Here is a 27484-nt window from a genome sequence, read left to right as displayed (position 1 = left end):
GTATTGCCGTAGTTGCTTCGTTTCATGTTTGCTCTCGAATTACATAATAACCATATATACAGTTACGAATAGAAGGAATATGATCAAGAGGAATGGTAGAAATCTATTGCTACAAACATCTTACAGGTTGATTCAATCAAACAAAGCTGAGGAAGCAGGGTCGACTATATTATAATATCAAACATTAACACGTTACGGAGAAATCGATGAAGTTGTCTTCCCAAATCGGGTACCAATCAGTAGAAATTATCAATACAAACACTGTAATGTATCGACAATTACTAATATAAAAATCACAGTCGGTTCCCATTTGACGTCCTTGAACATTTCATAAAACTGGATATAAAATATGCATGTAAACACTAAATTGATACATTGGTACGTAACATAAAATATTATTTCATTGTGAATCAATAGAGTTCATATTTGATCTGAACATATTTTGTCAAATACAAAATCGTTAAAACAACTGTCTTGCTATACAAAGCTGCACCTTCACATAATTCCACCAGGTGATGCATATATCCTCATTTTCCCACTCATATTCCACGTTGGCCTGGAAGATCTAAATTCATCACAATTGAATTCCTTTTAAGCACACAACTACCAGATAGGAATTATTTGTGGCATTGACATCATAATATACAAAATAGCCTGATGATATATGCCTCGTTTTGGGAGTAAGAAGCGCTTAAAATAAATGTCAATAATAATATTCATAAATATCCAACTCGTATGGCTGTTCAAAGATGTTTGGACAGGTAAAGAATACGATCGTTGATACTGCCAACGTAGGTTTTGAGTCTTCAAAGTGTTTTCTCTTTTGAGTTTAACTTGGGATATAGTTTCCGACTTGTAAGGTGGGACCTGCGAAGGATTGCTTCTCCATCTTCGTTTTGGTGCCTCGTGCAGATGGTCATTTTTTTTCCTCTGAGGTCAATGTTCGTAATGGTCGGTGGACCTTGTTCTTGCTTGGAATTATCGTTGGTTAGAATCGTAGATGGTTAAATAAGTCAATTATGACACATATAAATCTCTGTTTGAGTGAATATTTTTAATAATCTCACGAAGATTCTCAGAAAGGACCGAAGCCACGGTTACTTCATTCGGGATCTGGCTACAAAATAATTAAAATTTGAAGATAGTGTTTGAAATGTGAAAAGGTTGAGATTTCATCTTTTTCCGTCACCGTTCAAATCCTGTTGCCGGGTGATCCAAACACACTGGATGTTGGCCAACTAGTCAGTGATTTAAACATCCTTCTTACGGTTACGTTTGTTAGTAACTCTTACGTTTATACATGTATCTTCGCTTGATCAAAAGGAATTGATATTAGGGTTGGATACAAACAGTGATTTAGACGAATCTGCCGTCCTTCGTCTCTTTCTCTCATTGAGCTTCTTAACGATCTTATAAATTACCGCCATTAACAACATGGCAGCACTTCCGGCGCCAGCTCCGTATCCTCCAGCCTTCAGAAAACCTTTGTTTGACGTGTCTCTGTGTTTTACAACTGTCACAGCTTCTTTGGTCGCCGGGTCCAGACACAGACAGGTAGCCTCACCATCGGGTCCACCTTGTGACTGAAGCTTAAACATCGATGTAAATTGTTAATGAGCATAACTATAAGTCATTTAAATCGATTCAGTGATATCGTTTAATTTCGATCTCATGGCTTATGTAATTTATATGAATTGTTTGAATAATCAGCTAAACATAGGACATCTTCCCGTGGCAAGGGAGTTATAAAAGTCGGAAACTGGACTTTTACAGTCAGTTATCTCCCTTTGCCCTGGGAAGATGCTGTGTGGCGGGTTACTCCGGACTAGATTGTACTATGCTGTTCGATGGGTAATGGGTTCGAACCACAGATTCGCTTGATCATATTCCTGTCTGTCAGCACCACAGATCACGTGGGCACGCCAAAAACCTATGATTGTGAGTTCGAATCCAGGTTCGCTCCGATCATGTGTCTAGGTTTGTCAGCATTATGTCTATGCTCCTGGGTTTCTCTGGTGTTAAATGTGTACTATATGTGTCGGTTCATACACTCCCCCTACAGGTAACTGACACGCCATGATATAACTAAAACCCAGCTGAAAGCGGGGATATACCAGACTACTCCACAATACAGTAAAGCGACCAGGATCACGACATTGCCGCCTCTTAATCAGTGTGAGGGGCGGTCGGGTAGCCTAGTGGTTAAAGCGTTCGCTCGTCACGCCGGAGACCCGGGTTCGATTCCCGACATGGGTACAATGTGTGAAGCCCATTTCTGGTGTCCCCCGCTAGAATATTGCTAAAAGCGGCGTAAAACCATACTCACTCACTAATCAATGTGGACACATTAAGTTAGAAGCTTCAATTCTATGAAAAGACAGGTTACATGTTACAACTTGCATATTACATACTACTAGCTGTTAATGATGATGAAAGTTAAGATTATATGAACCTGTATTGAGAACATGAAATACAATGATTACAATGCTATTAAAGCGACAAAAACATTCCATAATCATAAGAAATCACCGCTAAAAGCAGAGTCCGTTGTACGATTCCGGCCATATCATGACCCTATGTTTATGAATCATTTTCAAATAATAATGATAACAGGTGTTTGCTCAAAGGTGAGCGTATCCTGCCCCACTGATGGCTCCCGTCTCAAGCACATGCACAGGCAAGTCAGATGTTTAACAGATACCAAGTTTTCGCGAAAAGGTGATCGGGTTAGAGGACTAAAGAAAGGATTAAAGCAAGTGTTCAGCTAAAACATTGGGCTTCTGACGGGGGTCGTTCACGGACGGGACTAATACATAGTAGAGCACCGTGGTAGTTAAGATACTTACTATTTTGTCCACATCTACAAAAGTACAAAAAGTATTGTGAAATATGACAACATTCAAGTTACATGACCTAACATTATTCCATGTTAGGAAGAGAATTTATGAATGTCAACTTCTTTATTATGAGGAAAATAACGTTTCGGAGTACAAAAGTTTCCTCACAATAAAGAAGTTGACATCCATAAATTCTCTTCCTTATGTGTATAACTTCCTCATGCCTTTCAAAGACTTTATTATACTTTCCTATCTCCAAAGTGAGTAAGTGAATCTTGTTTTACACCACAACAATATTCAAGTTTTAAAATGGCCGTTTGATAATCAGTTCTTGACATGCAAAACAGTGGTTGATAGCAGGAACACGTATCTACGCTTTCGGGTGAGATAACACAAAGTATGACATTGCAGTATGGTTACCACGCGACCATCGGTCTAGTCGGCACTTACAAGCTGGCGTACGAGCCCCGATAACACTTCCTGCCTTAATATCGATCCCAAAGAGATATTTATTCAGTAAATCTATATTTTCACTAAAACTGCGCAAATGTATACACACCTTCGAGAATACAGTCGTCTGAAATAGAGAAAATGTTTATTGTTAGGTTTATTACTTGATTCATATATTATTGCCTAGATATTCATATATGAATGATATTATAGTAGCTCACATCAAAGGTAACATATATTTTCATCTGATGCATATCATTATCAAACATCATAACATTCTAATAAGTTAAAGAACACCCACAATTGGAAGGCTGTGTGTTGCAATATCTACCATCCATGACAGATTAACTAGTCAGATAAAAACACGGGTGTTTTTTAACTTCTTAGTAGTGTTAAAATGTTACATCTCACAGGACCCGTGAAGATCCGGGGTAGAACATGTCTTCAGCAACCCATGCTTGCCGTAAAAGGTGACTATGCTTGTCGTAAGAGACGACTAACGGGATCAGGTGGTCAGGCTCGTTGACTTGGTTGATGCATGTCATCGTATCCCAATTGCCTGGATCGATGCTCACAATGTCTGGTCGAGACTCGATTATATACAGACCGCCGTCATATAGCTTGAATATTGCTGAGTGCGGCGGTAAACAACAAACAAACAAACAAACACATCTCACAGAAAAGAATCTTTCTCATCTTGTGGTCATACAAACATTACACAAAGAAACCGGCCGTTGTCACAATCTGACCTTCCAGCCTTGTCCAACGGGTAGAGTCACCAAGGCAACACTTGACCAAGGCAACACTTGACCAAGGCAATACTTGACCAAGGCAACACTTGCAATTTGCAATATGCCATTAGCCCGTGGCCCGAGCGGTGTACATCAATCAACTTGAAGAAATTACCTGTTTCAGCTATTTGATGTGTATTTGGCGTCGTATTCGCAATTGTAGTTGTTGGCGTCGTCGGGGTTGCTGTTGCCGTTGCCGACGGTGTGGTAGTGGAATGTGAAGCTGTTGCCATTGCAGTCGTAGGTGTGTTTGTTAGCATAGACGTTGGTGTGGCTGTTGGCGAACCCGTTGGAATGGACGTTGGTGAAGTCGTTTGAATGGGAGATGGTGTACTTGTTGGTGTAGCTGTTGGTGTAGCTGTAGGCTTCGTAGTGGCAGATGTCGGTGTAGGCGTAGTCGTGGGTTTAGCTGTTGGAATGGACGTTGGTGAAGCCGTTTGAATGGGAGATTGTGTACCTATCGGTGTAGCTGTTGGTGTAGCTGTTGGCTTCGTGGTGGCAGATGTCGGTGTAGGCGTAGTCGCTCTAGTTGCTGTTGGCGAAGCTGTTGGAATGGACGTTGGGGAATTCGTTTGAAAGGGAGATTGTGTACTTGCCAGTCTAGCTATTGGTGTAGCTGTAGGCTTCGTGGTGTCAGATGTCGGTGTAGGCGTAGTTGTTGGTATGGCTGTTGGCGAACCCGTTGGAATGGATGTTGGCGAACCCGTTGGAATGGATGTTGGCGAACCCGTTGGTATGGCTGTTGGCGAACCCGTTGGAATGGATGTTGGCGAACCCGTTGGAATGGACGCTGGTGAAGTCGTTTGAATGGGAGATGGTGTACTTGACGGTGTAGCTATTGGTGAAGCTGTTGGCCTTGTGGTGGCAGATGTCGGTGTAGGCGTGGTCGTTGGTATGGCTTTTGGCGAACCCGTTTGAATGAACGGTGGCGAAGTCGTTTGAATGGATGATGGTGTACTTATTGGGGTAGCTGTTGGTGTGGCTGTTGGCTTCGTGATGGCAGATGTCTGTGTAGGTGTAGACTTTGGCGTTGCCGTTGGCGAACCCGTTGGAATGGACGTTGGAGAAGTCGTTTGAATGGGAGATGGTGTATTTGCTGGTGCAGCTATTGGTGTAGCTGTAGGCTTCGTGGTGGCAGATGTCGGTATAGGCGTAGTCGTTGGTATGGCTGTTGGCGAACCCATTGGAATGGACGTTGGAGAAGTCGTTTGAATGGGAGATGGTGTACTTGTCGGTGTAGCTGTCTGTGTAGCTGTTGGTGTGGTTGTTGGTGTGGCTGTTGCCGAACCCGTTGGAATGGACGTTGGAGAAGTCGATTGAATGGGAGATGGTGTACTTGTCGGTGTAGCTGTCTGTGTAGCTGTTGGTGTGGCTGTTGGTGAACCCGTTGGAATGGACGTTGGAGAAGTCGTTTGAATGGGAGATTGTGTACTTGCCGGTGTAGCTATTGGTGTAGCTGTAGGCTTCGTGGTGGCAGATGTCGGTGTAGGCGTAGTCGTTGGTATGGCTGTTGGCAAACCCGTTGGAATGGACGTTGGAGAAGTCGTTTGAATGGGAGATTGTGTACTTGCCGGTGTAGCTGTTGGTGTAGCTGTAGGCTTCGTGGTGGCAGATGTCGGTGTAGGCGTAGTCGTTGGTATGGCTGTTGGCGAACCCGTTGGAATGGACGTTGGAGAAGTCGTTTGAATGGGAGATTGTGTACTTGCCGGTGTAGCTATTGGTGTAGCTGTAGGCTTCGTGGTGGCAGATGTCGGTGTAGGCGTAGTCGTTGGTATGGCTGTTGGCGAACCCGTTGGAATGGACGCTGGTGAGGTCGTTTGATGGGGAGATGGTGTACTTGACGGTGCAGCTATTGGTGTAGCTGTAGGCTTCGTGGTGGCAGATGTCGGTATAGGCGTAGTCGTTGGTATGGCTGTTGGCGAACCCGTTGGAATGGACGTTGGTGAAGTCGTTTGAATGGCAGATAGTGTAGCTGTTGGTGTAGCTGTAGGCTTCGTGGTGGCAGATGTCGATGTAGGCGTAGTCGTGGGCTTAGCTGTTGGCGAACCCGTTGGAATGGACGTTGGTGAAGTCGTTTGAATGGATGATGGTGTACTTATTGGGGTAGCTGTTGGTGTAGCTGTTGGCTTCGTGATGGTAGATGGTGTAGGCGTAGTCGCTCTAGTTGCTGGTAGCGAAGCTGTTGGAATGGATGTTGGTGAAGTCGTTTGAATAGATGTTGGTGTATTCGTTGGGGTACTTGTTGGTGTAGCTGTTGGCTTCGTCGTGGCAGATGTCCGTGTAGGCGTAGACGTTGGCGTTGCTGTTGGCAAACCCGTTGGAATGGATGTTGGCGAAGTCGTTAGAATGGGAGATGGTGTACTTGTTGGTGCAGCTGTTGGTGTGGCTGTTGGCTTCGTGGTGGTAGATGTCGGTGTAGGCGGAATCGTGGGTTTAGCTGTTGGTGAACCCGTTGGAATAGACGTTGGTGAAGTCGTTTGAATGGGAGATGGTGTACTTACTGGGGTAGCTGTTGGTGTGGCTGTTGGTGAAGTCGTTTGAACTGATGTTGGCGTAGTTGTTGGCATGTATTTTGATGACGCTGGTGTGGTTGTTGGCGTAGTCGTCGGTGCGGGAGTTATCATCATTATAGGTGTGGCCGGCTGCGTTGTTGTTGTGGTTGTTGGCGTCATGGAAGGTGTGGTTGCCGTTGGTGTGGTTGTTGCCATCGTTGCGGAAGATGCGGTTGTCGATGGCGTTGTAGTTGCCGGTCTGGTTGTTGTCGTCGCTGTGGTCGCTGTCGTTGCCAGACCTTGAAAATAACATGCATCGGTGCCTATAATTAGGAAATACAATAGAATGAAATAATTAAATTTAAATTATCTGTCTGATTATCATATTTACATCAGCAAATTATCCTTTAAAAAAACCCATTTATTTCACCGATAACTAAGAGTACTCACTAACGATCCATACCGTTATATTATTGTCCAGTCCGTCGGTGATTAATACTACTTAGTGGGTGCCAATACTTACTTGCCAAATAGTGTTTGTTTGTTTGTTTTATAACACCGCGCTCAGCAATATTCCAGCTACAAGACAGCGGTTTGTAAATAAACGATCCTGGACCAGACAAGCCAGTGATTGACATCATAAGCATCTTTCCACGTAATTGGGATACGATGACATGCCTCAACCAAGTCAGCGAGCCCGACCACCCGGTCCCGTTAGTCGCCTCCGGAGTCACCCATCGTGATATAGCACACATAAAGCGTATTACCGCACTCACCAGCTGTAGATGTAACGGCTCTCTGTGAACCACTGGTGAGATCTTAATTTGATATAAAAAAAACCAAAAAACATGTCGAGATGACACGTGATGGTTTTCCCTGTCTACCCATATATGTACATTGTACAGATCACGTGATCATGTGCGTACGTCCGGCTGTTCGTGGGTTCTTGCGAGGTTTTCCTGGATCTATGATCGATGTGCATGATGTCAGTCACTGGATTGTCTGGTCCAGACTCGATCATTTACAGACCGCCGTCATATAGCTGGAATATTGCTGCGTGCGGCGTTAAACAACAATCAAACAAAACAAACATACGCCCATTGCGAGGATGTATTGGACTAAATTATAGTCCCGAAATATTATTAGTTATGGTGTCTTTAGTTGCCGTATACGGTGTCATATTAGGTTAGCAGAAAAATATGTGGCAAATTTATTATGTCAAAATGGTTTCAATATCTGGTATATTTACCACACATATCATGTCAAAATGAAATCTTCACGCTAAGAACAGTTGACGTTAAGGGTCGAAGGGAGACTACTCTTTAAACATTAGGAGCCAAACCTTGTTGAAATTTGTAACTATAATCTTTATCAATAAAGTCACGAACGTGGGTTAGTTTTTTTAAAGATAAATGCCCTTGCACATCACAATTAAACACATAAAACAACAAAACAGTGTCGAATAACGAATTTCTGTACCAGAATGGTCAGGTGAAATACGTGAGGCGGGTATTGAAAAATCCAAGATGGCTGTTACTGACGGTATACGGTCTCATATTAGATCAGTAACAACCATCTTTTATACGACGGTATACGGGCCCGTATAGGGTTCGTGGTTCTGCTCTCTGATTGGTCAATCTCAGTTTGAGGCACAACCACCTGACACTGTTTTGTGTTTATATATCATTAATTGTGATGTGCAAGGACATTAATCTTTTTTAAATCATGTTCGTGAAGATCCGGGGTAGAACAGGTTTTTTCACTAACAAGACCTCGCTTTGCAAAATGTTGTGGTTGTAATAATGCTGGTGTCCTGTGGGAAAAGGCTTTGGTCACTTAGGTCCTCCAGTCTTTGGGTATCGCTCGATGGCTTCCTCTAACATTAATCAACCTGTGAGTGAGTTAGTGGGTGAGTATGGTTTTACGCCGCTTTTAGCAATATTCCAGCAATATCACGGCGGGGGACACCAGAAATGGGCTTCACACATTGTGTCCATGTCGGGAAACGAACCCGGGTCTTCGGCGTGACGAACTAACGCTTTAACCACTAGGCTACCCGACCGCCCCACTCAACCCGTGAAGATCCGGGGTAGAATAGGTCTTCAGCAACCCATGCTTGCCGTAAAAGGTGACTATGCTTGTCGTAAGGCGACTAACGGTATCGGGTGGTCAGGCTCGCTGACTTGGTTGATGCATGTCATCGATCCCAATTGCGTGAATCGATGTTCATGATGTCAATCACTGGATTGTCTGGTCCAGACTCAATTATTGACAGACCGCCGCCATTAGCTGGTATATTGCTGAGTGCGGCGTTAAACAAAAACAAACAAACAAACAAACGCGTTATTGATTAAGATTATAGTTAAAATTTGTAAACAAGGTTTGGTCTCTTAGCTTTGAAGAGTAGTCTCCCTTTGACCCTAAACGTCAGCGTACTAAGCTTAGCAGTGTAGTGCGATATGGATACCACATAGTGTACAATTTACGGCATAATAAATTCGTTATGGTGTGTTTAGTTGCCGTATAAGGTGTCATATTACGTTAGCAGAAAAATATTATAACTAATAACATCTGCAATGATAATGATAACAATAGTAATATCCAACATAACAGATGTATAACTAACATCATCCGAACCCCTGTTTAAGATCCTAGAAGGCTTTCGAAACCCTGATTTCTCAAAGGAATTAACAGCATTTGATGGTAAAGGACGAAACACATTCCGGCGCAGCGGTGATTTAGCATAACACTTTGCTGGTCGCATGGAACTCTGGGTAAGAGAGTGAGGACTATAGTAAGAGCAAATTTTGTAAATCGATATACTAACCAAACAAACTATCATATTCATACACTTCACAGGCATGACCAATCAATTGTATATTGATTTTAATTTACAAATTCTTAATACACAAGTAGGCACGGTTGACAAGTCGTCAAAAGCGTTGCAATTGGCTGTGCAGAGTTGCGTCCCTTATGTGTGCCAGAATTCTGTTTCTTGGTACCAATCCCAGATTCGCCCTGAGTATGTTTGTTTGTAGGCACCAAAATCGTAGATATCAAGACATGTACCATTTCAGGATTTCCTCCCCCAATAAGCTATAGCTACCACACCGTGATAAGCAAAAATAATGTTCAAAGCGGCGTTAAACCCTACTGTATTCACACTCACTTAATCCATAAGAACGAAATATCAACAACCATCACCTTTATCACAATTTTTGCCGGACCATCCAGCTTCACATTTGCAGAAGTAGATTCCGACAGCCGAGGGGAATGACATGCAGGTACCGTGCAGACAAGGGGAAGACTTGCACATGTCCACGACTGGAATATGAAGTATATTTAGCAGAGAATATACATATACATAAGACATAACATATATGGGAATGGACACTACCGTTCCCATCTTCCCGAGGCAAGAGAGTTAACTGACTTTAAAAGTCAAGTTTCCACCCTTGCCGAACTAGGCTGGAATAACTGGGCTCGATCGTAGCGCCACTAGTGGCTATTACCAGTTATGTCCTTCATTCAAGATCTCGTATCACTTGCATTTGCTTCAAACAAAACGGTGGCGCCCAGTCATGACGATCTGATTGATAATCAAGATATATATTGTGATAAAACGAGCCTTACATCGCGAAGTGCATCAAATCACGTGAGCTAATTGATTTCGTTGCGAGATTTTAATTATCCCCCGCCACGAAGTGGGAGGGGGATATAGGAATGGGTGCCGTCCGTCCGTCCGTCACATTTCGTTTCCGGAGCAGATCTTGAAAACCGTACCATATTTCTTCACCAAACTTGGCACATAGATAGATCTAGTGGTGAACTGGTGTCTTTTGATAGTTTGAGATTTTCAAAAAAGTTATTTTTCGAGTTTCCATGGCAACGACTTTGATTTAGACTGAAAATGGCGGTAGTCCTCGTTTCCGGAGCAGATCTTGAAAACCGTACCATATTTCTTCACCAAACTTGGCACATAGATAGATCTAGTGGTGAACTGGTGTCTTTTGATAGTTTGAGATTTTCAAAAAAGTTATTTTTCGAGTTTCCATGGCAACGACTTTGATTTAGAAAGAAAATGGCGGTAGTCCTCGTTTCCGGAGCAGATCTTGAAAACCGTACCATATTTCTTCACCAAACTTGGCAAATAGATAGATCTAGTGGTGAACTGGTGCCTTTTGATAGTTTGGGATTTTTAAAAACAATATTTTTTTTAGTTTCCATGGCAACGACTTTGATTTAGACTGAAAATGGCGGTAGTCCTCGTTTCCGGAGCAGATCTTGAAAGCCGTACCATATTTCTTCACCAAACTTGGCACATAGATAGATCTAGTGGTGAACTGGTGCCTTTTGATAGTTTGGGATTTTTAAAAATGTTTTTTTTCGAGTTTCCATGGCAACGACTTTGATTTAGACTGAAAATGGCGGTAGTCCTCGTTTCCGGAGCAGATCTTGAAAACCGTACCATATTTCTTCACCAAACTTGGCAAATAGATAGATCTAGTGGTGAACTGGTGCCTTTTGATAGTTTGGGATTTTTAAAAACAATATTTTTTTAGTTTCCATGGCAACAACTTTGATTTAGACTGAAAATGGCGGTAGTCCTCGTTTCCGGAGCAGATCTTGAAAGCCGTACCATATTTCTTCACCAAACTTGGCACATAGATAGATCTAGTGGTGAACTGGTGCCTTTTGATAGTTTGGGATTTTTAAAAATGTTATTTTTCGAGTTTCCATGGCAACGACTTTGATTTAGACTGAAAATGGCGGCAGTCCTCGTTTCCGGAGCAGATCTTGAAAACCGTACCATATTTCTTCACCAAACTTGGCACATAGATAGATCTAGTGGTGAACTGGTGTCTTTTGATAGTTTGGGATTTTTAAAAATGTTATTTTTCGAGTTTCCATGGCAACGACTTTGATTTAGACTGAAAATGGAGGTAGTCCTCGTTTCCGAAGTAGTATACTTTCCGCAGTATATTTCTTTACAAAAAGGCCCAGTGAACATAGTTCACTGGAGCTAATGCATTGCACACACCCAACATGTCATATTGGCGGGAGATGTGAGTATTTCATGCTTGTTGGACTATGCATAGACTCGTTAGTCCAGCCCAAATGTAACTCCATAATACCAGCCTAGTTCGGCAAGGGTGGAAACTGGACTTTTATAGTCAGTTAACTCCTTTGCCTCGGGAAGATGCCTGGAGTCCGGTGCAATATCAGTATCAACCGGAATTTGTTGGAATGTTATGAAAGCAATGTATTAGAGACCAGGAGATGCGGGGTCGTAGCTTGGCAATACGTAGCTATATTCCTTACCGACATCACAGTGTGTGCCTGTAATATGGGGTCTGCACACGCAGTGATACTTGTCCCAGGTGGAGAAACAATCTCCCCTGAACCCACACGGCTGACTCAAACACGGATCTGTAAGTACATAAGCCGATTATAACATTTTCTTGTACAATATTTAGGTAACTTGCCGACATATGATTATGTAAGCACAGTGTACGCCTATGAACAAGTGATATGCCTAATTCTTTCCTAACCGTTTGCATTCTGTTAGCTTATGAATCATGCATCATGTGTCAAGAAAACATTCCAATCATTGAAAAAAACACCAGAAATTATCACTATGTCATAGGGGAACCATACTTGGTGGTCTGCTGCCCGTTCAGGTGAATAGCTGGGGCGGTCGGGTAGCCTAGTGGTTAAAGCGTTCGCTCGTCACGCCGAGGACCGGGGTTCGATTCCCGACATGAGTACAATGTGTGAAACCAATTTCTGGTGTCCCCCGGCGTGATATTGCGGAAATATTGCTAAAAGCGGCGTAAAACCAAACTCTTTCACTCACTCCAGTATATAACTAGATGTTGTAATGTGTGCTACGTGTGAACCTGACACTTTGTGTTATTATGGTCATCATTAAATGCTCTATTTAAGCTGGATAACAAAGTATAGCGTTTCAAAACTTGGACTAGAATTGCCAATTTACCTGAGCCTTGCCATCTTTTACGTCATCTCCCTTGGGTAAGGTTTGCGGAAACGATCCGTAAACTAATAATTAGTTGTGGCGTAAGGTGACAATATATGACAGTTTTAGTCACAAGTAAGGTCTTCAGGTCAACCAATTTATTTAACAGCATAATACACTAACTACAATCTGCCTACCTGTGGGTATCACTGCTACATTCACACAGGACACGGTGTTGCTGAACATAGAGAATATTGACATAAATACCATATACTGCACTTGGTAGTGTTTAGCTTTGTTTAAAACCGTGGGGCGCTGAATATATTATTGGTTTGTTGTTTAATGCCGCACTCAGCAATATTCCAGCTATATGACGGCGGTCTGTAAATAATCGAGTCTGGACCAGACACTCCAGTGATTAATATCATGAGCATCGATCTACACAAATGGGATCGATGACATGCATCAACCAAGTCAGCGAGCCTGACCACCCGATCCCGTTAGTCGCCTTTTACGACAAGCATAGTCACCTTTCACGGCAAGCATGGGTTGCTGAAGACCTATTCTACCCCGGAATCTTCACGGGTCGTTGAACATATGAATAATATAACATACAGTCTATAGAATCATATATTACACAATACACTACTCTCCACAAATAATTTTCCTGCTAATTTCATAAGAGCTACCTAGAGTGGATAGACTTTTTATATATATCTAGATTGGTTTTGTTTTCATGAATTAAATATATTCCACAGTCATGGTACAGGATTACTGAAAATATTATTCAAGTGATATTTGTATGGATGTATAGAGATAGACATTGTCAGTTAATTAAAAGTGAGTGAGTGAGTTGGGTTTAACGCCGCTTTTAACAGTATTCCAGTTATATCGCGGCGTGTCAGCTTAATGTGAGAGGAAAGCCCGAAGTGATGCAGGTCTCAGACGTTTACCGCTTCGGTGAAACCCACGAGCACGGGTATGGTGCTGACAAACCTAGAAACATAATCAGGGCGAACCGGGATTCGAACCCACAATCATAGGTTTCTGGCGTGCCCAAGGGACGCAACTCTGCACAGCGAATCGCGGCGCCTTAGACGACTGGGCAACCCGTGCCCCCAGTTAATTAAAAGAGATATGTCAGGCTTTCAACAATAGATAAAACATGATCTAAGAACATTTTTGGTTATCACAATACTGAAGATGTATATTTAAAAATTATGAGTTTTTCATGATTACAATTTGACATGTGCGTGTTGATATTGTGGATTACCTTGAATGGGATGACACCTTGAGACAGATAGTTTGATGTCCCGGTGTCGTCGCTGTCCACTTCACTTCTGTTTGCAACGTGGCGTGTAAGGAGGCACTGACCGGTCTCAGGGACCCGACCCCCACCCCCGGGAGTGTAGAGTTGAAGACAGTGACACTCGTGGTGCTGAAGGAATTCAGACATGACAGCTTCTTGAGCCCATGATAATAGTTATGGTGTTGCCGTATATACGACGTCATATTACGTTAGCAGAACAATATTTTTTCCGCTAACCTAATATAACACCGTATACGGCAACTGGTGACACCAAACGAATTCATTATACACTCTGGTATCCATATAGCACATGCCATGTCAAAATGAAAACTTGACACTTGCAACAGTTGACGTTAAGGGTCAAAGGGAGACTACTCGTCACACCTTAGACGCCAAACCTTGTTACTAAATTTAACTATAATCTTTATCAATAAAGTCACGGAGGTGATCTAAAAAAATATAAAGGTCCTTGCACATCAAAATTAATTATATTAAAACACAAAACAGTGTCGAATAACGAATTTCTGTTCCAGAATTTTCATGTGGACTATGTGTGGTGTGTGTTGGAAAATCCAAAATGGCTGTTACTGACGGTGTTCGGTCTCATATTTGGCTAGTTACAACGTGCAACATGTAACTTCATATCCTATAGAAACTATATCGTTGGCCATGACTTTTGTCTCAACGGCACGCACTAAATATCAACTCCATCTTTCTTTCTTTGTCGTTTAACGCCGCGCTCAGCAATATTCCAGCTATATGACGGCGGCCTGAAAAATAATTGAGACTGGACCAGACAATCCAGTGACTAACATCATGAGCTTCGATCCAAACAATTGGGATACGATGACATGCATCAACCAAGTCAACAACCTGACAACCCGATCCCGTTAGTCAACTTTTACGGCAAGCATGGGTTGCTGAAGACCTATTCTACCCCGGATCTTCGCGGATAAAGAAAACCCTCCAAATATAGCAAAGTTGGGTATGACGTAATATGTGAGTGAAAGTTGTTGAAAGGAATTGGCTATTTGACCGTTATCGACCTAATTCATATCACCGATATACCTGAAGCCAAATTACTAGTAACCTTTTTGGCGATATTCCCCACTTTTGACTTTGCCAATCCGAGCAGACATTCTGACTCGTATGCATAAAGGAACAGGGCCCCGTTCCACAAAGCAACCTTAGCGCTACGACTGTCGTAAGTCAGTGTTAAAGAATGGGAGTTACAATCACCTTAGCACTAAGATCGCTTTGTGGAACGGGGCCCGGATCAGTAGGTAGAGGAATGAAATTGTGCCCATGGGGATGCCTACTTCTTGCCTAAATGTCATATCCTCAAGTTTCACATTAAAGTTATCTATGAGAGTGTACTATTTCACGTGTTGTCTTCACAGTAAACTTCAGAGGACATTTGCTTTCCTTGTTGACAAATTGCGCTGTGCATGATCACCACGTGGTGACAAGTGTCCCGTGGATCAAGGAATGAAGGTTTTCCTAATGTTTGTGGTGTGGGATTGTGGTGTACACATTTGGAAACAAATAGTTTGATAGAATGTAACTTGGGTCCTTTCTGGGAGTGCAAAACCTCCAGCAAATCCTTTAAGGCTATACGAATCCACATGCGTTCTGGTAGTTTAAAATAAACACAAGCGACAAAGTCATTTCCATAATCATAAGAAATCTCTACTCAACGCAGAGTCCATTGTACGATTCTGACCTATCATGAATATGTGTTTATGAATCACTATCAAATAGTTCGCAAAAGGGTGACAGTATCCTGCCCCACATGTCACAAACTCATGCAAAGGCAAGTCAATTGTGTAGCTGAAAAAAAACGTGAGATGAGGAACAAGTATGAATAGGGAATTGCGCCGGGCATCATTTTTGTCACTGATTTGAAATGTGGAAATTTCATAAAATGTCCATAAAACGTTTTGAAAGCTTCGCTGAATGTTTTAACCTTGGTCAAACAACATTAATATTTACAAGTGAGAGAGAGTTTACGTCGATTCGAACAGTATCTCACTTATATCACGGCGTGTCAGCTTAGCATGTCACGCTCCCCTTGGATGTTTATCACAGGATTATGGCGCTCCAAAGGGACGTAACTCCGCGAATTGCGGTTTTCTTAGACGACTCGTCCACCTTTGCCCCCATAAACACATATTTGCTCTATGTGTTCCCGCTTACCCTTGAGTGAAGAGCACAGGTACCGTACAGATAGTATCTTGGGGACATGTCAGCACCTTCTGGTCTGGAAACACAGCGTGTGCCTCTGTAGACTGAAACATGAGCATAATAGGACAGTCACTGTATAATTAACCCCCAGTGTATATCCGTATACTCTCATTTGTTAACCCACAACTGCGGGTATCATCGAAGCACTGTTAGATGCAAGTAAGAAATATTATTGACAATATTAGAAAAAGATGGCAACATGTCTTCCCAAAAACAGAATCGCGAGGTGAGGTTAAGTATACTGATGCTATGTTATCGAATGTTCTTCGAGTTAACGGTAGTTCGAGGCAACAACAACATAAATAATAATATATAATCAAGTGAACTGATTTAGAGTTAGCGCGACCTCACTGTAACCATGTGTTCACGAAACGATCAGCAATATATACGTTTCACCCAAACGGGAGACGTATATGGCCCTGCTTGCCTTAGAAATCACCCCGCATCAATCTTAAATGCCGTCATATAACTGACGTACTGTTCAAAGCGGGGTGAAACCTATCTCATTCAAAAGAAACAGACAAAGTACAAACAACTTACACTGATATTGTCCGTGACAGTCAGATTATTCTCTGTAAAATACGAGCAGTTTGTTGTCAGAATCAATTTCTGCTTATATTATATTTCTGCTTACAATGGTGTATCCTTCAAGTTGTATTCATTATTCTTTAGACATTATTGAATTCTTAAGAATTGATAAACAAGGTATAGTTATTGATTTATTATGCATCTAAGGTTCTTTTCTGACATTGAATTATTAAGAATTGATAAACAAAGTATAGTTATTGATTTATTATGCATCTAAGGTTCTTCTTGAAGACACACGTGATGGTACAATGATATATCAGAAAACAAATCGCAAATAGCACCAACCTTTCACCACGATTTTGTAATTTACTTCTTTACCATCTACCCTGTTAACAAAGAAGGCACATCCCTCGTTACATTGTTATAATAGACTTAGATTTTAGATTTGAATAAACACAATTTAAAGAAAATGTAGTTCTAAGGGGTTGATGTAGCAGTAGAAAACCCAATCTACATGTTTGTTGATGTACCGGTTCATCCAGCAGTGAATGGGTACCCGGTAGAATGAGATGGCTGCTAACCTTTTTGCGCCTACCAGGCTGCTTGGGTTGTATACTCACCAGGGAGCTGAGAATGATTGTTGAGTGCACACTGATCCAGCAACCAACCGGAGTAATAATGTAATGTCTACGCGACTAGAGCATGCTTATGCATGGAGTACAGCGCGACATAAATTTAGTAGTAGTAGTGAGTGAGTGAGTGAATATGGTTTTACACCGCTTTTAGCAATATTCCAGCAATATCACGGCGGGGGACACCAGAAATGGGCTTCACACATTGTACCCATGTCGGGAATCGAACCCGGGTCTTCAGCGTGACGAGCGAACGCTTTAACCACTCGGCTACCCGACCGCCCTAGTAGTAGTAGTAGTAGTAGTAGTAGTAGTAGTAGTAGTAGTAGTAGTAGTAGTAGTAGTACCTACCCGCCAGTGTCGAAGACGGTGGTCTGGAACAAATATGTGCCGATATCTCTTGATGTTGTGTCCACTGTCAGAACTCTCGTCATGACCCCCTCGCTCGCCCTGAGGGGGTCGGAATTGAGGGTAGAGAGGGAGAATGAAATACTTGGCACAGCAATCACCGCGATTGTTTCTATCCTTCTGCAATCAAGAAACATTAGAAGCTAGACAAATACGATATGTACTTTAATAACACTTGTCTGTTTGTTTGGCATACTAGGACGTGGACCGTTTCAAAATGTCCCAAAGACCATCGACACAATGAGAAACAGATCGTGGAACACAATCGGAATACTGTTGGTGTATGAGTGGAACCTATTTATTCATTAAAGGGTGGGGTGGGGTGGTGGGTCTGAGACAATCAGAGCAGGGTCACTAAAATGTATGACAAAAATATGAGGGTAAGACAAATGGACATTCTATAATAAAATATAAAGTGCTTTTACATTTTGTGTTTACGGGGTGGGTCATCCGAGAATATGACAAACATAAGGGTGGGGTCATTATTTTCAGTACATTAGTACATAAAAAAATTCTGAACAACACACCACACACCACACACCACACACCATACACGTAGACCCGTGAAGATTCGGGGTAGAATAGGTCTTCAGCAACTCATTCTTGTCGTAAAAGGTGACTATGCTTGTCGTAAGAGGCGACAAGAGGGATCGGGTGGTCAGGCTCGCTGAATTGGTTGATGCATGTCATCGTATACCAATTGTGTGAATCGATGCTCATTATGTCAATCACTGGATTGTCTGGTCCAGGCTCGATTATTTACAGACCGCCGTCATATAGCTGGAATATTGCTGAGTGCGGCGTAAAACAACCAACCAACATGGCAAATATGAAGGAAATGAGCAACAGACTCAGCTGAGTTCTTGTGCGGGCGCGCTGCCAGCATAACCTCAATTCGAGCCCCTGCATAGCCAACCATCGTCAGGCCATCTTCAGGGGTTGGGGCAACGAAGCTTGGATCTAACAGCACCCGCATCGACCGCACCAGGAACTGAGGATGAATTAGATAATGTTTAACGTCATTGTAAATACAAAATCTATGAACAGATTACTGTAGCGCTCCGTCTCTACTGTTCCTGCACAGCTCGTGGTCCTCACTCAGGACAATGACGTCATATAAACTGTATGTGTGGATAGATAATGCGGTAAATACCTTGTAAATATATTGTTTATTCAAATTTGAGAATGGGATAGAAAATTTGTTTATTAAGAAATGTGTTCCTACGCTTTAAAAAGGCACATACGTTTGTTTTATTATGTTTGATAATACACAAACGTTTATCAGGAAACTTTGTTTGTTTGTTTGTTTGTTTGTTGTTTGATGCCGCAATGGTCCAGCTATATGACGATGGTCTGTAAATAATCGAGTCTGGACCAGACACTACAGTGATTTACATCATGAACATAGATCTACGCAATTGGGATACATTGACATGCATCAACCAAGTCAGCGAGCTTGACCACCCGATCCCGTTAGTCGCCGTTTTTACGGCAAGCATGGGTTGCTGCAGACCAATTCTAACCCGGATCTTCACGGGGCAGTGAAGAAACTAATACATATGAATATTTTGATATATTTATTAACTTGGTGATGCTTTATTTTTTTAATATTTCCAATGATGGAAACGTAAAAGCCTTAAAAGAATCTTTAGTTTAACACTGCCTTTAAAAGATGTTTTTTCTTATTGTGTTTACTGAAAATATTTTCGTGCTCAATCTTACGTGCTCCGACTATCTCAAACTTATTTCGAGTTTGATAAAAATGTATAAGGGTACCGTGAACAAGAAATATTTCTCCAAAGCGATACAGTAGGTATGTTTAGACACATATAATGATAAGACACTGTCTAGCTGTATAACTACACGTGCGTGGTACCTGTACGGGAATGTCGCCGAGAGCAACTTGTAGGGGTGCGCGGAAGGGCATGTGATCATGCTCGATTTTGATTGGTCGGAAGTTGTAGTCCATGATCTTTACCAACACCGCCACCTCGCCGTTGTCAGTGAACTTGTTGCTTTCAGAGGCATCGATGACGATACTGCAGTTCTAGGGCAGATACAAGAAAGGCTCGTTATATCAAAGTCCTGATAGTGGGATGGTTAAGTCGAAAATTGTGCACTTTGGGTTAAAAGCACAAAACTTGGCACACTTCTACATTGAACCATTCGGAATATTTCTGGATATGGATCCACCTCGGCAGCGCCCACTGGAGGTAGAAAATCCAAAATGGCCGCCAACATGGCTTGAATCCATAATGATATCAATCTATACTCAGAATATCATAATTATCTGGTCAGTTTACACAGACTATCATAGTAATTTTAGCGCTTCCTGTTGGTGACGAAGATGAACAAAGAAAATACGACGATGTTTCGGCCTATTTAGTTTCCTGACATTCTCTGGACTTCATGAATTCAGGAACTATTTTCTTTCAGTAATGTGTGTTCATTCCCAGTGCTATTGTACCACTGATGTTTAAATTGTTGTCTGCCTTTGATTGTCACACCCGTATTCATGGTACACATCTAAGACCTGCAACACTTCGGACATGGATAAGGATTTGAGTATGTGAACTGACTGTATTGTAAAATAAACATGTCCACTAATAACTGTTTTCAAAGAGACTTAACCTTCTCACACTCCGGCGCAGTTGGTGACTTAGCATAATACCACTGCTAATTTGCATATCACGTGACCGGACTTTTTTCTTGTTTGTAAACAAACGCGCTTTTTCAGAAATCATGGACGGACTATTGCAAGTATTTGGTGGCGCTTTACATATGTTTGGCATAATTATATAGATATGCAGCTACAACTGCGACAGTGAGTTGCATGACAATACATATTTACACTCCAAAGTGACCGTATCGCTAGCTCTCCGTAGGGCTTCGATGACCGTACCTGGAGCAGTACAACCAATGTTAACACAGGATAACTACGCAAATGGAAATAGTTTTTCACGATTAAGATTATTTTCTCAATGAAAGTTGACCTTTCTATGACATAATGTTTATCTAGATGTGTAGACTAGTCAAAACTGAAACAGGTGAAAACATATGCAATATCTTGAATCCATGGACTGTGTAAGATGTGACGAATCGTCACATGGCGCTGGCCTGTGGCAGAGGTACTATACTACTCAAAAGAAGTTAAGGATCACCCGATTCTTTCATAATACTATACAGTCCGTTTGACTCCAAATGAGAACGATGAATTGCAAAATAACTCGAAATCCAGAAAAGTGTATGAAACATCAATACGGTACTTGACCATGAATACCCTGTACCCAACAAAATCTGAATTTTGTTTAATTTAAGACCAATGACGGATTAAGTTCTTTCAGAAACTATCATGTAATTTTGTATAGAAATGTGTACATGACACGTAGGGGGACAAACCGTGGAAGGAACAGCGCAAGCACGGTCTGCACGTGCTACACAGTGACCGTGTTCATTCAATGACAAGATGCGCTGCTCAGCAGATGTAAAACAGGTGATGTTGAATATGTATGATTTCTTTAGAAGTGAAGCAGAAAGAGTAAAGCCTTTTTTATGCAATTAATAAATTCTTGAAACAAGCTTCAAAAGCTCTTGGTATGTCCCCTCAGAAACTTAAAAATGTTGTTAGTCGACGAGATACAAATAGTCAGGCCAAGGAGGTTGGGAACATGTCAAAACCACGCCAGATTGATAAATTAGACAGTTTTCAGAGGGATCAAGTCAGACGTGCAATTGTTAAACTGCACTCAGAAAATAAGTACCTGTCCCTAAGAATTTTGAAGAAACACCTTGAAACTGATGATTTACGTGTTACAAAGTACAAACTATGGCAGCTGTTGCATACTTTTGGTTACAAATACAAAAAGATAACTGGAGAAAATAGGGCTGTGTTGTGTGAACGGACTGACATTGTTCGTCTCCGAAATCATTACCTTCGTATCATCAAGCAGAAACGAGAAGAACAATATGAGTCCGTCTTCTTAGATGAGACATGGGTAAATGCGACACACACAGCCAGCAGTCAGTGGGTACCCAGTGGTGACTGTAAGGAGTCTGGTAGAAAGTTACCAATGGGAAAGGTAGGAAGACTCATAGTTCTCCATGCTGGTTCTGCTAGTTAGGTACTCCCAGACTGTGACCTCGTCTTTAGAGCCAAGGCCAAAGACAACAGGGACTACCACACAGAAATGAATGGCAATGTATTTCTGGAGTGGGTGAAAGATAAATAAGTCCCTGCTTTGCCTACCAAGTCTCTCATTGTCATGGACAATGCACCGTATCATAGTGTGCATGATCCAGAAAGCAAGACTCCAACCTCTAATAACCGTAAAGGAGACATGGTAACGGCTGCAACGGACGAACATTACCTTTCCTTCTCGAGCGACGAAACCACAGCTCTATGAAATCATCAAAACTATGACACGTGACCCCGTGTATAAAGTTGACAGTTACATCAAGGGTCAGGGTCACGCTGTCTTACCACTGCCACCTTATCACTGCGACCTGAATCCAATCGAGTTGGTATGGGGCATCGTCAAGGGTGACGTTGGACGATCGAACACAACGTTCAATTTACGAGACGTTGAACAACTCGTAAAGGAATCCCTTGGTCGGATAACAGTAGAAACATGGTGGCGTTGTGTGGCCACAGTCATTGACGAGACAGAGTCATGAGATGGACTACGGACAGTCCAACCTATAATAGTGGCAGTCGGTTCAGGCACCAGCAGTTCCGACGACGAGATCTATGGCATGAGCGAGTCAGATTGCGACTGAAATTATCATGAGACGGCCCCTCTAACGCTCTGTCATTTCTCCTACCACAGAACGTGCAGTACATGCGTTCTTGCGCTGTGCCTTCCACGGTTTGTCCCCTCTACGTGTCACGTACACATTTCTATACAAAATTACATGATAGTTTCTTAAAGAATTTCATCCGTCACGGGTCTTAATTTAAACAAAATTCAGATAGGGTATTCATGGTCAAGTACCGTACTGATGTTTCATACACTTTTCTGGATTTCGAGTTATTTTGCAATTCATCGTTCTCATTTGGAGTCAAACGGATTGTAGTTAATCTCGCATGTCATGACAGATTAACTTTACCACTATGAAAGAATCGGGTGATCCTTAACTTCTTTTGAGTAGTATATGTTGGTCGCATGGAATTATGGGTAAGAGAGTGTAACACTCTCTGTGTATGTGAACTGATAACATTGCACCACAGACATGTCCCCTCTGTAGTCTAGTAGGCGTCCGCCCGGGGAGCAGGAGTCAGGTGGTTCCTACCCACGTTATGCCAAAAGACGGTAAAAGATGGTACTTTTTATCCGGCCTGGTGCCCCCTGACAGACGCTAGTCCGGACTAGCAGGAGTAGTGACAGAGACACAACCACGCGCGCACCATTTCACCTCAGCTATACCTGCTTGGTTGTGTCATGTGTGATACACGCTCTTGTGAAGTTGTATCTATAACAACAGGTGAAGGACCCACCTTAAGCCACGAGGCAGTGCGAGAACGCCAGGAACCCTTTTTAACCCTAGTAAGTTTGTTTGTTGTTTAACGCCGCACTCAGCTATATGACGGCGGTCTGTAAATAATACAGTCTGGACCAGACAATCTAGTGAATGACATCATGAACATCGATCCACGCAGTTGGAATCGATGACTTGCATCAACCAAGTCAGCGAGCCTGACCACCCGATCCCGTTAGTCACCTTTTACGACAAGCATAGTCACCTTTTACGGCAAGCATGGGTTGCTGAAGACCTATTCTACCCCGGATGTTCACGGGTCAGCTACACCTGCGATACAAGAGGACCCACCTTGTGGATGTGAACCCCCTTCATCTGCTCGAGTCCCCCTGTTTCGACGAAAGCAGCTTCTTGGCAGTGTACAACGTCGTCTTCATCTTCGTCCATCGTCCACAGATTAATGACACTGACAGTGTTCAGGGATATACTAGAAACACGGGAGATCTTGTACGCGGGAGTGATGAACACATTCACACGATTATAATCAAGGGCGACAATCTAAACTAGTTAACACCTGTTGTGTTGTGTATGATAGTGCTTTAGACGGGCTTTCACTTGATATCTACCATCCATGCGAAGTTTTTGTTTGACAACTATTTGTCAAATATCACCCTGTCCGAAATCTACCTTTCTAGCGTTGGTGAATGTTTCAGTTATACCGCGATCCATGACCATTGAAGGCCATTATTTAACGCCGCACTCAGCAATATTCCCGCTATATGACGGTGGTCTGTAAATAATCGAGTCTGGACCAGACAATCCAGTGATTGATATCATGAGCATCGATATACGCAATTGGGATCGATGACATACATCAACCAAGTCAGCGAGCCTGACCACCCGATCCCGTTAGTCGTCTCTTACGACAAGCATAGTCACCTCTTACGGCAGACATGGGCTGCTGAAGACCTATTCTTCCCCGGAATCTTCACGGGTATGAAGGCCTTTGAACTCATCATTACCTACGGTCAATCCATGTATGTCTTGTGTAGCCGTGGAGTAATGGAGACATACCTGTAGACTGGCTTGAATAAAGTCAGTGCACTGCTGTTGGGCTTTCCTGTGTCATTTCGCCGACCGCCGTGTATTTTCACTTGCAGATGATAGGACGAGTCTCTCGTTCCTTGAACACTGTTCAAGTGTTTCCAGTAATTGCCCTCTAATCTGAAATGGCACATAAATGACTTCTTGTACGTATGATGGCCACAGGCAGATTGACAGAGTGTTGTTTCACACAGAATGTATCAGTAACGAAGAAACGTACCAACTTTACTGTCTCAATGTGTCAATTTGGTGGTGTGGTTTAAGCATATTTTTTCATGATGAAATGGATTGGGCACAAGTTATCACAACACAGAAGACTCTCTCCGAAAGTATTGACGACAAATAAATACAATTTTCAAAATGGAAGACAACACGGGAAAAGAAAAGGGGAGTGAAAAAAGAAACCTAATATATACTTGTATCAGTTTCATAGACATTAACCACATAGCATGTTTGTGCCACAAATAGGCTCAAATTTCATTTCTGATAAGTTCTGTCGTTAAGCTGTCCATAAAATGGTCACATCAAAAAATATCTTTGTTTTCGTTCAAACCCACTGAACATACATATGCCTAAAGGGGTAGTTATTAGTGACACTATGTACTTTGCACCAAGGTTATATATCTTACTAGAAGGACCAAGACAGTATGATGCCTACGACATCGGACCACGAGCATTTGCAAAGCATCGATAATTCGAACTATTGTTACGCCCATAATCATACATATGTGAATATATCAATAGTTAAAATCGAAACTGGTTAGAATCGATCCCGGGATAAATTAATCTATTGTATGGGGTAGCTAGGCTCTTTGAATACTTTGAATGTGTTCTCCGATGTTTTTAGTCGCCTAAACTAAGCTATCGTCGTTTTTCATAACGAACTAGACTAAATAACGATAACCTTGCGTTCGTATGTGTTTGTTGGTTTGTTTGTTATATTGTATAACGCCGCACTGAGCAATATTCCAGCAGTATGGCGGCGGTTTAAAACTTTGTGTAAAGTTACGAGTGTATCCATTCGGAACAAAATTTTCCATAAGGCCAAAATCAGAGTTCACTCAACTACTGAACTTTGGAAATGTAGAAAATTGAAAATGCCACCACGACTGGATACCTGTATTGCTGGAAGGGAAAAGCAGCATCTCACTATTGCAAAAGTATCGCGAGAGTTGCTTTCACAAAACTAGTGGTCACCCAATTGTATGTATCCAGACAACCCACGTACACGATATCTGTGGATGCTGCAAGAGGGTCGATGGTGACCTCGAAGCCGCCATTTTCTAGTTCCCACTTGAGATGCTCGTTGATGCCCACCAGAGTGCTCAGCAGCTGACCATTGACAGCGGAGGTCACATCTATGCTTTTCGCGACCTCCTTGGTCCAAGTCCCGAAATGTACAGGCCCCTTTGACGCCAAGACTTGTTCTCTTGTTGACGTTGTGTTTCTCCCAATCTGTGTTCTGTCACAATGAGAACCACAAGGTCCAAAGCCCAACTCCCAGCCAAGTAAAGTCCTGACCTTGACCTGCACGGTAGAGGCGGAGTAAATACGAAGCACGGTTCACTCCAGATATAACAAACCATTGCCCCACAAACCAACTTTCAACTCAAGCAGTAATATTAAAATGTGTTTGTTTTGTTTGTTTGTTGTTCAACGCCGCACGCGGCAATATTCCAGCTATATGACGGCGGTCTGTAAATAATCGAGTCTGGACCATACAATCCAGTGATTGACATCATGAGCATCGATCCACTCAATTGGGATACGATGGCTTTCGCAAAAGCAATGTCTTAGCTGGTTGGTGCATGTCATTGTATCCCAATTGCTTAGATCGATGTTCATGATGTCAATCACTGGATTGTCTGGTCCAGACCCTATTATTTACAGACCATCGCCACATAGCTGGTATATTGTTGCGTGCAGCGTAAATAACAAATAAACAAACAAACAAGGTAGAAACTGCGTAAAAATACTAAAAGTGTAAGCCTCCTTTGGACATTAAACAATCTTTGGAATGGACTCTAGGTTGTTTCCTTGAGAAACCGAGAAGGGTTAGGATTGGGTTCGAACATACACCTTCATTCTATCCGGGCTGGTTGTTGTTTAGCTGTATATATTACGAGATAATCATACTGTTTCTAAACCACATCGCGCTTAATTCTACATTTAGAAACATTACTCGTTTATGACTTTAATATCATCTTCATTTCAGTTTTGGCATCTGGATGGGTCTACACACATGAGGGATTAGATTAGAAACGAGTACATATTGTTATAATTCCCATCTGTATCGTTACACGTCTGTAGATATAACAAAATTGACCTCACTTACTCGTGTTTCATTGATGAAGGTAAAGCTGAGAGAACCTCCAGAGAAATGATGTGTTTCATCAGCCAGCACAGGCACTCGGAGACACAAGAGACAAAGGAACGAAAGATGCCTCATCTCCTGAATAAGGAAGTTATTATTTCACAGAAGTAACCAAACCACAGGTTCACGCCATCATACATTGTCCATAAGCAGGGGTGATATTATTCTCAACGAAAGCCCTTTCTGTGTAGATATGTGGAATGGATGAAAAATCCTTGACATATTATGTCATCTCTAAATTTCATCATGAGTGAGTGAGTGAGTTGGATTTAACGCCGCTTTTAACAGTATTCCAGTTATATCACAGTGTGTCAGCTTAATGTGGGATTAAAGCCCGAAGAGATGCAGGTCTCAGACGTTTACCACGGGTATGGGTATGCTGACAAACGTAGAAACGTTAACATAATCGAGGCGAACCGGGATTCGAACCCACAATCATAGGTTTCTGGCATGCCCAAGGGACGCAACTCTGCACAGCGAATCGCGGCGCCTTAGACAACTGTGCCACCCGTGCCCCCAAATTCCATCATGAACATGAGCATGAGGCAATGAGTGTGTGCAGTGATCAGCATTTCAGGTTTTGCGCGGCTTGAACAGAACGTTTAACGCCCTAAGTTGCCATTACCTGTAATGGTGAAACTTACGAGCTCATCTATATAGATAGACCAAGGGTCATAATCGGGACAAATTCAAAATAATGACCACCGGATCCTGGCACGACACAACAAAACAATACCCCATGTACTTCTCTGCTTTTATCGTATCCCCATGTATATATGATATTCGAGTTTACTAAATGAAAATTTCCTAATTTTCAAAATTATACGTTGAAGAAATGACTTTACCGTAACATGCAAGACCAT

At 42.2% G+C, this 27484-nt stretch overlaps 1 protein-coding gene across 1 annotated transcript; it reads right to left on the bottom strand.

The window, feature by feature from the left end:
• Positions 1–1316: 1316 nt before the first annotated feature.
• LOC139443891 (proteoglycan 4-like) lies at positions 1317–27484 on the bottom strand. Its single transcript, XM_071224778.1, has 23 exons — positions 27467–27484; positions 26583–26699; positions 25476–25774; positions 24218–24367; positions 23495–23630; positions 19545–19715; positions 18520–18659; positions 17612–17788; positions 16974–17014; positions 16641–16672; positions 16053–16144; positions 13821–13985; positions 12745–12785; positions 11893–12000; positions 9775–9894; positions 6002–6869; positions 5732–5890; positions 5415–5620; positions 4830–5330; positions 4194–4601; positions 3397–3414; positions 2847–2860; positions 1317–1589 (listed from the first exon to the last, which is right to left on the bottom strand). The coding sequence occupies exons 1-23, from the start codon at positions 27482–27484 to the stop codon at positions 1317–1319; spliced, it is 4254 nt and encodes a 1417-aa protein (XP_071080879.1).

This window comes from Haliotis cracherodii, unplaced genomic scaffold, assembly GCF_022045235.1.
Source record: "Haliotis cracherodii isolate W230 unplaced genomic scaffold, xgHalCrac1.p SCAF_5, whole genome shotgun sequence".
NCBI lineage: Eukaryota > Metazoa > Mollusca > Gastropoda > Lepetellida > Haliotidae > Haliotis > Haliotis cracherodii.
The sequence above is the reverse complement of the archived record's forward strand: the minus strand, read 5'-3'. Positions and strand labels throughout refer to the sequence as shown.

Coding starts and splice junctions, on each gene's coding strand:
- LOC139443891 (XM_071224778.1), bottom strand. Junction 23,631..24,217: donor TTATTCAAGCCAGTCTACAG/GTATGTCTCCAT, acceptor CCGTGTTTCTAG/TATATCCCTGAACACTGTCA. Junction 12,786..13,820: donor AAGGTGTCATCCCATTCAAG/GTAATCCACAAT, acceptor CTCTATGTTCAG/CAACACCGTGTCCTGTGTGA.